This window comes from Callithrix jacchus, chromosome 6 (genome assembly GCF_049354715.1).
Source record: "Callithrix jacchus isolate 240 chromosome 6, calJac240_pri, whole genome shotgun sequence".
In the NCBI taxonomy this organism is placed as follows: Eukaryota; Metazoa; Chordata; class Mammalia; order Primates; family Cebidae; genus Callithrix; species Callithrix jacchus.
In genome coordinates, this window is record NC_133507.1 from 117,702,217 (window position 1) to 117,716,714 (window position 14,498).

A 14,498-nucleotide genomic window follows, 5' to 3' on the forward strand; every position below is an offset into this window, starting at 1 on the left:
ACAGGGTCTTTGATGGGCTGAAGGCCTAGAAGACAGAAACACTGCCAGTTTCATTTTTCTTTCTCGAACTTATGTTCAACATTTGTTGTTAATCTGAACTAAAGCAACTAATTTTCTTCTGAAGGAAAATCTCTGATCAAGAGTAGCTTGCTAGTGATCGTGAACATGCTATTTAACCTTAGATATAAGGTGCTGATGACAATATCAATAATAACACCTACCTTGCAGTTCCCTGAATCAGAGGTAACGTATCCAAAGTGTTTAGCACTGTACTTAGCATACAGTAGCAGAGTTAAAAACTCAGATGGTAGCTATGATTTCAAAAGCTAAACAAACATATGCAATATCACTTTTTTTTCTTAGAGTTATTATTTCCTCCAAGGCTATTTACCAGACACTGAAGTCACAGTCCAGTGAGCTAATTTAAGAGAGAAATAGAGCACAGAATGCTCAGTTCCACAGAATCCCAACACACAAGTCTATTTTATTATTGTATCACAGCTAGCTCTATCATGACCTGTAAATGGCATGAAGTAAAAAAAAAAAAAACAAAAAAGCATGTGAAACAACCTTAATTATAAAAATAAAATGTATTTAAATTATATACACAGAGTACACAATATATTTACTATTACATACAGATTCTGCTTCTCAACTGGAAAGTTTTTTGTACAGTAGAAACAGGGTAAGTCCCCATTTTATTTCTTTGATCCTTTTTTTTTTTTTTTTTTGAGACGGAGTTTTGTTCTTGTTACCCAGGCTGGAGTGCAATGGCGCGACCTCGGCTCACCGCAACCTCCGCCTCCTGGGTTCAGGCAATTCTCCTGCCTCAGCCTCCTGGGTAGCTGGGATTACAGGCACGCGCCACCATGCCCAGCTAATTTTTTGTATTTTTAGTAGAGACGGGGTTTCACCATGTTGACCAGGATGGTCTCGATATCTTGACCTCGTGATCCACCTGCCTCAGCCTCCCAAAGTGCTGGGATTACAGGGGTGAGCCACCGCGCCCAGCCCCTATTTCTTTGATCCTAAGCCTCTACTTGTTTCCCTACCACAATTGGGCTGGGTCTTACAACCCATATGCATATTAATTACCGCATTTATTTTTCCCTAAAAAGCTGTTATTAAGCTAACAGTGTATCTAAAAAGTATTGTTAACTTAAATTCAAAAACATAATAGTTGAGATGAGTAAAAGGTTTTAATGTCTTTTTTTTACTTTATCAGCATTATGTCCTTTATTCCATATGTACTATGTGCCCAGTCTCTCTTATATTCCTTGTGATCTTGAAATGGAAACCATGTGCTGTTAATGAACATGCTCCTCTCTGTTTTTTCATCAGAAAGCCACAAATTAGATAAAGCATATTGTTACTTGCCTTGGAGCAATATGTTTTGAATTAAGCCCAGCCTCCCAGGTTTCATAGTTTAGGTAGCTAAGATACATGCAGGTGAAAAGTAAAAAAACTAAATTATTTGTCTTTCTACCTACCACGTAACTAAAGTAAAAAAACTAAATTATTTGTCTACCTACCACGTAACTATTTTAAATAATTTTCTTAGGTACTTAGTTATCATGGTCATGACATCATAAAGAGTCCTAATTTGTCTTTAATAAACAACCCCTATTTACATGTATTTGAAAGACTGCCTCGTGATATTGACAGAGCTATAGTATTAAATACAAAGATGAATAAATGGTGTGAGTGCAAAACAGTGTATTCAACTCCAAGCTGACTCAAAGGCGTATACATCCATTTCAGCACTGGGAACAATTTCACTATAGAATTTAAAAGGAAAATGAGAGAACAATATACAAATTTTTGTGGGATGATAATTTTGCATAGATATCACAAGATCATTATCACCTATTAAAAATAAACACATTGTTTGTTAGGTAATTCTGAAATTGTTTCCATTTTGGAGTTGGCAGAAGATCCTGGTCCTCACATAGCAGCTGCCAGTGCTCCGTTCTCATGTGCTTTATATAGTACAATAGGTATACAAAAGCCTCTGAGCCATTCCAGTATTACCACTGCTCTGGTAAATGAGAGACAAGTTGTAGGCAATATCTCTTCGCAAGTCTAACTGGTCAACTTCTATACCCTAGGGAGAAAAAGATACATTTATGTTTAATATTTCCAACTGTTGACCAGGACAATTTTATGGCAAATTAATAGTTTTATAAGAGTAAGTTTTCAAAAGCTATGAAAGCTCATATACTAAAACCATGCATATTCCTTGGATGTATATCATCAAATATTTTAACTGTCTAACCAGTAATTTAAAGTCTCACCCACAAGCTACAGCAGAATAAACTCCAGATGAATTTAGGATTTAAGAGAAAAAAACAATGAAACCACAAAAGAAAAAAAATGGGGTAATATAATCTTGGTTAGGAAAGGCCCTTTTTATGATAGCAAATGACCAGATGGGAAAACAATACCTATGCTATATACAGAAAGGTATATAAAGCATAGATTTAGGAGGGACACACCAAATTTACTATAAAGATTACCTCAGGGGTATTATAGTTTTTCCCACATAAATAACAAACCAATGAATTCAATGGAATAGATTAGAACTGTGTTTCTAATCTTTCTCAATATAAAAACTTTGGGTCAATTGAAAGAAAATCTGCAACAATTAAAATGATACCTATAAAGCTCAAGTATAAACTGTAACAATAGTTATGAAATAACACTATATAAATATAAACAACTTTTAATACCTGTTAGATGTATTTGAAAAACTGCTTCAAGTAATATTGACAGGGCTATAGTATTAAATGCAAAGATGAGTAAGTGGTGTGAGTAAAAAATAGTGTTTTTATACAGACAAAAATTAAATATATATGAATATGCATATATACATTTTGTACATACACATTATTTATATATGTATAAATATGTGTATGAAATACATATATATATGTGTGGGTCAAGATGGCCAGGGGGAGACCTATGTTAATTTGATCTAAATAATTATAGCTTGCTTGGCTCTGAGTACACTGAAGTTTATACACTGAACTAAACTATATTATTGGTGCAGTTAATTAGAAATCAAGCGGCAACAGGAGGCCTAAGGTAAAGACCATCCGAGAGCTCAGTAACACCAGGGAACACCTCGGGGTGATTGCAGAGCAGGCAATACTGCTCTGGTCCCACGAATGCCTTCAACATGGAGACTGCATGAGGGCCTCATAAAGAGGGCTTATGCATAGAACTCTGAAAAGAGAGGCGACCTCTGCTCACAAGATCTGGGAGGGTCTTTGCAGATGGGAACTGGCAAGGAGGAAAAAGCCTTAGAGGGGGCAGAGATCACGGAACACTTCAGGCTCTGCCTAGGTTCTTGGAATATGGAGTGATTTTAATCGCTCTATGTTCTCAATGCTCAGGAGATAAAAGCCCCTTGATGCACTGAGTGTGGTCAGACCCCTCATCCACTATACTTCTGATGTAGCCACACCCTGATAGCAATCTGTGATAAACTCAGAGTACTAGTTTAGTGTGTCTTAGAAGGATCTCAAATGCTCTCCCCACCCAGCTATCTTACCTACCCCTTCACCCTCCCCTTCCATGCCCTTGAGATCAATGAGATTATACACATAATAAAAGTGTTTGAAGCCCAGAGCTCAGGGCCAGTGCGTTTCCCAGGTTGTGTTGGTCCCCTGGACCCATGCTGTACATTCTACTCTTGTGTCTCTGTCTTTATTTCCTTTTCTCAATCCTTTGTCACCTTTGGGACTGAGGACACCCACGACTGGGTAAATATATACTATGTATATATGTATTTCATACATATATGTTGGGGCTGGTTCCCGACATATATGTATAAAATACATCTATAAATAGTATATATTTTATACATTTATATAAAACAGCATCACTATAAAAATATATATTCATTTGTTTAAACTGAGTAACAGTAATAGAAAACAAATGTGAGGGAATACAGGGATTAAGAGTTTTAAAAGTTTTTTTCTAATACAGTGCCGTGTTAAAATACATTTAAAAATTAACATATTTCTGGTCAAGTCATAAGGCTCAGATATCAAAGGTCTACCTGTTACTGAAAAGAATTATGTAAATGTACTGAATAGTAGAAAATACATTTTAATAACAAGCTATAATTTACTGTCTGGACTTAGCTAACTGCACTTATCTTCAGACAGATGAAATTAAGTGTCTCTGTTTTAAAAATGTACAATACCTCTACCACAAGTGGAGGGAGCTCCAGGGCCTTCTGATAATAGTGGATTGCAAGATGAATCAGCCCCAACTGATGAAGACCACGGCCCAAATTGTAGAATGATTCCTGGCAGGGCCCACGTAAACTGAGGTATCGATTAAGAAAGGAAAAGCCCTAAACAAAAAGAAAAAGATAAACAATACAATATTTCACTGATTTGACAACTATGTACTAGACCACTGTATAACCAGGTGCTGAAAATACAAACATTTTTAAAAAAACATATCTGCTTAGTATCCTATTACTGTGTAGTATAATACTACACAGTTTACAGTGTAGTTAGGTGTCAACATTGTAGCTCTTCTCAAGATGTAAGAATTTTTTTTAGCTAGGGATAAATAAATATTCATAGAAAACAGCCAAATGATATAACTAGCTACCAGAAATTCATAATCTACAAGTACACAATACTTTTAAAAAATAATTTCAAGTTGGCTTGTGCCATTGTAGGCAAATAAACTTTCTGATGCAAAATTCATGCCTAAAAGCTTGAGCGAGATACAAAATAATGGTAATTTACAAAGGTTTCCTCTCAGGAGCAAATTTACTTGAGTATACTTAACCTTTTAGGATAAATTTTACCTTTTAGATTACCTCTTAACCCAAAAAACTGGATTTTTTTCCTCCTGAAAGCTTCTGACTCAAAGACTTTATGGAGAATCTATTTCAGAGCACAGCTACGATGATGCTGGCTCCCTGTGGGTCACACAGTCGAAAAAGCAACTTGTTTTTTTCACCTTTTCCCTATTCACTTTCCCTTTTAATAGAGCTTCAGCTTTTATCATCCACTGAAATTACAAATTGCAAAGGTCCAAGAGTCCTAATTAAGTAATCAAATATATTACCAGATAATTAAGAATAAATCAACTATTTATGATATATAATATAAAATGTGATTATTTTCTAGATGATCTGCTATATAATAAGTGGTCACAAATTTTCCTTTATAAATAAACAATAAAAATTAATGAATTATTTTGAATGAATGCATTTTAGGGGTAGCAGTACTCATATTCAATATACAAATCATACTTTCTGCATTTAAAAGAACCTATTTGTCTGACTATGACCTCTATGCCACTGAAACACAGTACCAACAGATTATTCAACTATTAGTCACAGAGAAATATCAAGTCTTCATATTTTAAAATGAAAAATGTAAAGATAAAATATGAGGAAAAAGGAATAGTAATCTCAGATGAATTGTTGTAATGCAATGAACTTATAGGTCTTCTAATACAATATGAACTTGTAGTTCTAATGCAAATGAACTTGTAGGTCTTCTAACACAATAATGGAATTACTTGCTTTAAGAAATTTTTAACAAATTTAAGAAGATAATCTCCTTGACAGCTGAAATAATATTTAGTGATTTTAAAAACTAGATGGTGTGGGCAGCCACTTTATTTTATAGGTACTATGAATTACCAAGTTAAAAAGCTGCAAAAATAATGACAAAAGCACATCTTTTTTTTTTTTTTTTTTTGAGATGGAGTCTCGTTGCCCAGGATGGCGTGATCTTGGCTCACTGCAACCTCCACCTCCTAGGTTCAAGCAATTCTCCTGCCTCAGCCTCCCAGGCTTGGATTACAGGCCCATTCCACCATGCCTGGCTCATTTTTTGTGTTTTTAGTGGAGTTGGGGTTTCACCATTTTGGCCAGGCTGGTCTCATACTCCTGACCTCAAGTGATCCGCCCGCCTTGGCCACCGGAAGTGTTGGGATTACAGGCAAAAACCACCACAATGGGCCAAAAATTATGTTACATTTAAATTATCACTAAAGGGGCCAATGTATCACTGTCTATCTAATATTAAATAAAGGTAGACATAAGGAAATGAATGATTTTACTTTTAATACAACATAAAGGTAAGAAAGATAATAAACCATAAAAAAAAATTTTTTTAGGTAGTATAATACAAAACTAACTATAGTCCCATAACAGGAAAAAAGAAAAATAAGAGAAATTAAAACAATTTCAGGAATGATGTTATTTACAATAAAATCTGCTTCTCAGAAACTTTATGGAAAATGTTTAACATACACAAGAGATCAGTCCAATGAACTTCCATATACTCATTACCTCTTGTTTCATCTCTACCTCCAACTATTTGAAGGCTGCTATTTAACTATAAAAGTAATTTGAAATTTCACTTCCATATTACATGAATGTTTGTCCTACCAGGCCAAAAAAACTGCATATTTTACATATTTAATGAGTTAATCTATAAAATGTTCTCATCAGTTTTTACCAGGATTTTATGAGGGCAAGAAATTCTGCCTGTGTACTCACTCACTGCTGTGTCCGCAGTTCCTAGCACACAATGAGCATTCAATACGTTTAATTTATATGCAATCCTACATTACTTAATATAGCAAACAGTATCCCTTAAGGAAGAAAAAGAAGCTTTGAGGAAAAGGTAGAATATAAAAAAAGGAAAAATTTACAAATTTTTGTTTTTCAGGATTTTTAAATTTTCAAATATACAACAGTATAGGGACCATCTCAGTGAACCCCATACCTAGTTTCAACTATTAATATTATTACCATTTTAATGTAGGCTTTATTTCAATCATTTTACTTTAAAAGAAACAAAAAGCCCCTTACTACCCTGCTACTCCATTCAAGTCAACTCTTTCTTTCCTTTCTCTCCTACAATTTAATAAAAGACATGTCTACACTATAGCATATTTTAGAAACATCAAACATATAAAAATGAAATCACAGAAACAAAAGTGCTGAAGGCAGAGTAGTGAACAAGACAGACAAGATATCTGACCTCTTGGACTTTATACTTTCATTAAAGGAGACAAGCTATTAAAAAAGTAAACAAGGGGACTTCCAGCAAGATGGCCAAATAGAAACAGCCCCAGTCTACAACTCCCAGAGAGATTGACGCAGAAGGTGGGTGATTTCTGCATTTCCAACTGTGGTACCTGGTTCATCTCATTGGGAATGGTTGGGCAGTGGGTGCAACCCACAGAGGGCAAGCTGAAGCAGGGTGGGGTATTGCCTCACCTGAGAAGTGCAAGGGGTCAGGGAACTTCCTCTTTTAACCAAGGAAGCCATTAGGGACTGTACCGTGCACTCCAGCCCAGATACTGTGCTTTTCCCATGGTTGTTGCAACCCACAGACTAGGAGATTCCCTCCAGTGCCTACACTAGGGCCCTCGGTTTAGCACAAAACTGGGAAGCCATTTGGGCAGACACTGAGCTAGCTACAGAATTTTTTTTTCATACCCCAGTGGCACCTAGAATGCCAACAAGACAGAACACTCTCCTGGAAAGGGGGCTGAAGCCAGGTCCCACCCCACAGAGCCCTGCAAACTAAAGTGGTCTGGTTTGGCAGGTCCCACCCCACAGAGCCCTGCAAACTAAGATCCACTGGCTTGAAATTCTCACTGCCAGCAAAGCATTCTGAGCTCCACCTGGGATGCTCGAGCTTCATGAGGGGAGGGGCGTCTGCCATTGCTAAGGCTGGAGTAGGCAGTTTTCCCCTTACAGTGTAAACAAAGCTGCAGGGAAGTTCAAACTGGGTGGAGCCCAACATAGCTCAGCAAGGCCACTTGAGCCAGATTGCCTCTCCTCTGTGGGCACAGCATCTCTGAAAAAAAGGCAGCAGCCCCAGTCAGGGACGTATAGATAAAGACCCCATCTCCCTGGGACAGAGCACCTAGGGGAAGGGGCAGTTGCGGGCACAGCTTCAGCAGACTTAAACATCCCTGCCTGATAGCTCTGCAGAGAGCAGCAGATCTCACGGCATAGCGTTTGAGCTCTGCTAAGGGACTGACTGCCTCCTCAAGTGGGTTCCTGACCCCCGTGTATCCTAACTAGGAGACACCTCAAATAGGAGAGCTCTGGCTAGCATCTGGTGGGTGCCCCTCTAGAACGAAACTTCCAGAGGAAGGAACAGGCAGCAACATGCTGTTCTGCAGCCTCCACCAGTGTTAGCCAGGCAAACAGGATCTGCAGTGAACCTCCAGAAAACTCCAGCCGACCTGCAACAGAGGGGCCTGTTAGAAGGAAAACTAACAAACAGAAAGGAATAGTAGCAACATCAACAAAAATGATGTCCACTCAGAGACCTCATCCAAAGGTCACCAACTTCAAAGATCAAAGGTAGATAAATCCATGAAGATGGGGAGAAACGCAAAAAGGCTGAAAATTCCAAAAACCAGAACACCTCTTCTCCTCCAAAGGATTACAACTCCTTGTCAGCAAGGGAACAAAACTGAATGGAGAATGAGTTTGACAATTGACAGAAGTAGGCTTCAGAAGGTGGGTAGTAACAAACTCCTCTGAGCTAAAGGAGCATGTTCTAACCCAATGCAAGTAAACTAAGAACGTTGAAAAAAGGTTAAACAAATTGCTAACTAGAATAACCAGTTTAGAGAAGAACATAAATGACCTGATGGAGCTGAAAAATACAGCATGAGAATTTTGTGAAGCATACACAAGTATCAATAGCCAAACTGATCAAGCGGAAGAAAGGATATCAGAGATTGAAGGTCAACTCAATAAAATAAAGTGAGAACACAAGATTAGAGAAAAAAGTGAAAAGAAACGAACACATCCTCCAAGAAATATGGGACTATGTGAAAGGACCAAATCTACGTTTGATTGGTGTACCTGAAAGTGACTGGGAGAATGGAACCAAGTTGGAAAACATTCTTGAGGATATTATCCAGGAAAACTTCCCCAATGTAGCAAAGCAGGCCAATATTTAAATTCAGGAAATACAGAGAACACCACAAAGATACTCCTCAAGAAGAGCAACCCCAAGACACATAATTGTCAGATTCACTAATGTTGAAATGAAGGAAAAAATGTTAAGGGCAGCAAGACAAAAAAAGGTCAGGTTATTCACAAAGGGACACCCATCAGACTCACAGTGGACCCTCCTGGCAGAAACCCTACAAGCCAGAAGTGAGTGGGGGCCAATATTTAACATTAAAGAATTTTCAACCCAGAATTTCATATCCAGCCAAACTAAGCTTCATAAGTGATGGAGAAATAAAACCCTTTTCAGACAAACAAATGCTGAGAGATTTTGTCACCACCAGGCCTGAATTATAAGAGCTCCTGAAAAAAGCACTAAATATGGAAAGAAACAACCGGTGTGAGCCACTGCAAAACATACCAAATTGTAAAGACCATTGATGCTATGAAGAAACTGCATCAACTAATGGGCAAAATAACCAGCTAACCTCATAATGACAGGATCAAATTCACACATAACAATATTAACCTTAAATATAAATGGGCTAAATGCCCCAATTAAAAGACAGACTGGCCAAGTGGATAAAGAATCAAGACCCGCTGGCGTGCTGTATTCAGGAGACCCATTTCACATGCAAAGACATACACAGGCTCAAAATAAAGGGATGGAGGAATATGTGCCAAGCAAATGGAAAGTAAAAAAAAAAGCAGGGGTTGCAATCTTAGTGTCTGATAAAACAGACTTTAAACCAACAAAGATCAAAAGAGACAAAGAAGGGCACTATGTAACAGTAAAGGCATCAATGCAACAAGAAGAGCTAAGAATCCTAAGTATATATATACCCAATACTGGAGCACCCAGATTCATAAAGCAAGTTCTTAGAGACTACAAAGAGACATTGACTCCCACACAATAACAGTGGGAGGCTTAACACCCCACTGTCAATATTAGATCAGCAAGACAGAAAATTAACAAGGATATCCAGGACTTGAACTCAGCTCTGGCCCAAGTGGACCTAATAGACATCTACAGATATCAGCAAAATACACATTTTTCTTAGCACCACATCACACTTATTCTAAAATTGACCACATATTGGAAGTAAAACACTCCTCAGCAAATGCAAAAGAACAAAAATAATAAGTCTCTCAGACCATAGTGCAATCAAATTAGAACTCAGAATTAAGAAACTCACTCAAAACTGCACAAATACATGGAAACTGAACAACCTGCTCCTGAATGACTACTGGGTAAATAATGAAATTAAGGCATATAAATAATGAAATTAAGGCAAATAAAGATGTTCTTTGAAAACAATAAGAACAAAGACACAACATACCAGAATCTCTGGGACACATTTAAAGCAGTATGTGAAGGGAAATTTATAGCACTAAAAGCCCACAAGAGAAAGCAGAAAAGATCTAAAATCAACACCTAAACATCACAATTATAAAAGAACTAGAGAAGCAAGAGCAAATAAATTCAAAAGCTAGCAGAAGACAAGAAATAACTAAGAGCAGAACTGAAGGGGACATAGACACAAAAAACCCTTCAAAAAAAAATCAACGAATCCAGGAGCTGGGTTTTTGAAAAGATCAACAAAATAGACTACTAGCCAGACAAAGAAGAAAAGAGAGAAGAATCAAATAGATGTAATAAAAAATGATAAAGCGCCGGGCGCGGTGGCTCAAGCCTGTAATCCCAGCACTTTGGGAGGCCGAGGCGGGTGGATCACAAGGTCAAGAGATTGAGACCATCCTGGTCAACATGCTGAAACCCTGTATCTACTAAAAATACAAAAAATAGCTGGGCATGGTGGCGCGTACCTGTAATCCCAGCTACGCAGGAGGCTGAGGCAGGAGAATTGCCTGAACCCAGGAGGCAGAGGTTGCGGTGAGCTGAGATCACGACATTGCACTCCAGCCTGGGTAACAAGAGCAAAACTCCGTCTCAAAAAAAATGATAAAGGGTATATCACCACCAATCCCACAGAAATATAAACTGCCATCAGAGAATACTATGAATACCTCTATGCAAATAAACTAGAAATTCTAGAAGAAATTGATAAATTCCTGGACACATACACCCTCCCAAGACTAAACAAGGCAAAAAGGAGTCGAATCTCTGAATAGACCAATAACGAGGTCTGAAACTGAGGCAGTAATTAATAGCCTACTAACCAAAAAAAGTCCAGGACTAGACAGATTCACAGCTGAGTCCTACCAAAGGTATAGAGAAGCTGGTGCCATTCCTTCTGAAATGATTCCAGACAACAGAAAAAGAAGGAATCCTCCCTAACTCACTTTCTGAGAACAGCATCATCCTGATACCAAAACCTGGCACAACAAAAAAAAAATATTTCAGGCCAATATCCCTACATCGATGTGAAAATCCTCAGTAAAATTCTGGCAAACTGAATCCAGCCACACATCAAAAAGCTTATCCACCACAATCAAGTCGGTTTCATCCCTGGGATGCAAGGCTGGTTCAACATATGCAAATCAATAAATGTTAATTCATCACATACATGATTATCTCAATAGATGCAGAAAAGGCCTTCAACAAAATTCAGCAGCCCTTCAGGATAGAAACTCTCAATAAACTAGGTATTGATGGAATGTATTTCAAAATAATAAAAGCTCTTTATGACAAATCCACAGCCAATATCATCATACTGAATGGACAAAAACTGAAAGCATTCCCTTTAAAAACCAGGATTCTCTTCCCTTTAAAAACCAGGACAAGAAAGGATGCCTTCTCTCAACACTTCTGTTCAACATAGTATTGGAAATTCTGGCCAGTGCAATCAGGCAAGTGAAAGAAATAAAAGGTATTCAATTAGGAAAAGAGGAAGTAAAATTGTCTGTCTGCAGATAACATGATTGTATATTTAGAAAACCTCATTGTCTCAGCTCAATCTCCTTAAGATGATAAGCAACTTCAACAAAGTCTCAGGATGCAAAATCATTGTGCAAGCATCACAAGCATTCCTATACACCAATAACAGACTTAAAGGGAGCCAAATCATGAGTGAACTCTCATTCACAGTTGCTACAAAGAGAATAACTTACCTAGGAATGCAATTAACAAGGGATGTGAAGGACCTCTTCAAGGAGAACTACAAACTACTGCTCAAGGAAATAAGACAGGACACAAACAAATGGAAAAACATTCCATGCTCATGGATAGGAAGAATCAATATTTTGAAAATGGCCATATGCCCAAAGTAATTTACAGATTCAGTGCTATCCCCATCAAGCTACCATTTACTTTCTTCAGAGAATTAGGAAAAACTACTTTAAATTTCATATGGAGCCAAAAGCCCTCATAGCCAAGACAATCCTAAGCAAAAAGAACAAAGATGGAGGCATCACACTACCTGACTTCAAACTATACTACTAGGCTACAGTAACAAAAACAGCATGGTACTGGTACCAAAACAGATATATAGACCAATGGTACAGAACAGAATAGGCCTCAGAAATACCACCACACATCTACAACCATCTGATCTTTGACAAACCTGCCAAAAACAAGCAATGGGGAAAGGATTCCCTCTTCAATAAATGGCATTGGGAAAACCGGCTAGCCATATGCAGAAAGCTGAAACTGGATCCCTTCTTTACAGCTTAGACAAAAATTAAGATGGCTTAAACACTTAAAAGTAAGGCCTAAAACCATAAAAACCCTAGTAGAAAACCTAGGCAATACCATTCAGGGTATAGGCATGGGCAAAGACCTCATGACTAAAACACCAAAAACAATGGTAACAAAAGCCAAAATTGACAAATGGGATCTAATTAAAATAAAGAGCTTCTGCACAGCAAAAGAAGCTGTCATCAGAGTGAACAGGCAACCTACAGAATGGAAGAAAATGTTTACAATCTATCCATCTGACAAAAAGCCATTCTCCAGAATCTACAAAGAATGAAAACAAATTTACAAGAAAAAAACAACCACATCAAAAAGTGGGCAAAAGATATGAACAGACACTTCTCAAAAGAAGACATTTATGCAGCCAACAAACATATGAAAAAAAAAAGCTCATCATCACTGGTCATTAGAGAAATGCAAATCAAAACCACAATGAGATGCCATCTCACACCAATTAGAATGGTGATCATTAAAAAGTCAGGAAACAACAGATGCTGGAGAGGATGTGGAGAAATAGGAATGCTTTTACACTGTTGGTGGGTGTATAAATTAGTTCAACCATTGTGAAAGACAGTGTGGCAATTCCTCAAGGATCTAGAAATAGAAATACCATTTAATCCAGCAATCCCATTACTAATACCCAAAGGATCATAAATCATTCTATTACAAAGACACATGCACGTGTATTTTTATTGTGGCACTGTTCAAAATAGCAAGACTTGGAACCAAACAAAATGCCCATCAATGACAGACTGGATAAAGAAAATGTGGCACATATATACCATAGAATACTATGCAGTCATACAAAAAGGATGAGTTCAGCTGGACACAGTGGCTCACGCCTGTAATCCCAGCACTTTAGGAGGACGAGGCAGGTAGATCACAAGGTCAAAAGATCAAGACCATCCTGGCCAACATCATCCTGGCCAACATGGTGAAACCCAGTCTCTACTAAAAATACAAAAATTAGGCAGGAATGGTGGCATGCACCGCAACCTGGGAGGCTGAGGTGGAAGAATCGCTTGGACCTGGGAGGCAGAGGTTGCACTGAGTCAAGATTGCACCACTGCACTCCAGCCTGGTGACAGAACAAGACTCCGTCTCAAAAAAAAAAAAAAAAAAAGATGAGTTCATGTCCTTTGCAGGGACATGGATGAAGCTGGAAACCTTCATTTTCAGCAAACTGACACAAGAACAGAAATCCAAATACTGCATGTTCTCACTCATAAGTGGGAGTTGAACAATGAGAACACATGGACACAGGGAGGGGAACATCACACACTGGGGCCTGTTGGGGGGTTGGGAGCAAGGGGAGGGATAGCATTAAGAGAAATACCCAATGTAGATGACAGGTTGATGGGTGCATGAAACCACTATGGCACATGTATACCTATGTAACAAACCTCCACGTTCTGCACATGTACCCCAGAATTTAAAGTATAATTTTAAAAAAAGTAAACAAGAACATGAAACATAATTTTTCAAATTATTATAAGAACCACAAAGAAAATTTTAAAAGAATAATTCGTTGGTGATGCTGTAAGGAAATAGTCATAATCACATTATGATTATGTAATACTGGTTGTATTATTACATATTTTTTTAAACTAAATTAAATAATCTTCAGTATCTAAGACAGCTAGAGACCTTGGGGCACCAGACTATAAGGAAGCTTGCCAGTGCATTCCTCCAGATTCTACCTGTGTCTTTGTCCCTGAGGATCTGGCTGTGTACCTTTCCTATATTGCTGTCATAAGTCTTAACCACACATGTAACTATATGCTGAGAGCTGAACATAAAGTGTTGAGGACTCCGTCATGTGTACTGAGCATTGTGTTACTTTTGAAGCAGGATTTTTTAAAAAGTATTAAGTAT

General features: G+C 37.8%; 1 protein-coding gene across 2 annotated transcripts in view; it reads right to left on the minus strand.

Moving 5' to 3' along the window:
• Positions 1-464: 464 nt before the first annotated feature.
• The window catches only part of GTF3C3 (general transcription factor IIIC subunit 3), a 51,770-nt gene continuing 37,736 nt past the window's right edge, over positions 465-14,498 (minus strand). For both annotated transcript variants that reach the window (XM_002749586.5, XM_035305200.3), the window contains exons 17-18: positions 4,211-4,363; positions 465-2,104 (exon numbers count right to left, since the gene is read on the minus strand). In XM_002749586.5, coding sequence (XP_002749632.1) covers positions 1,982-2,104; positions 4,211-4,363 — 276 coding nt within the window. In that variant the 3' untranslated portion in view covers positions 465-1,981. The remainder of the gene's footprint in view (positions 2,105-4,210; positions 4,364-14,498) is intronic.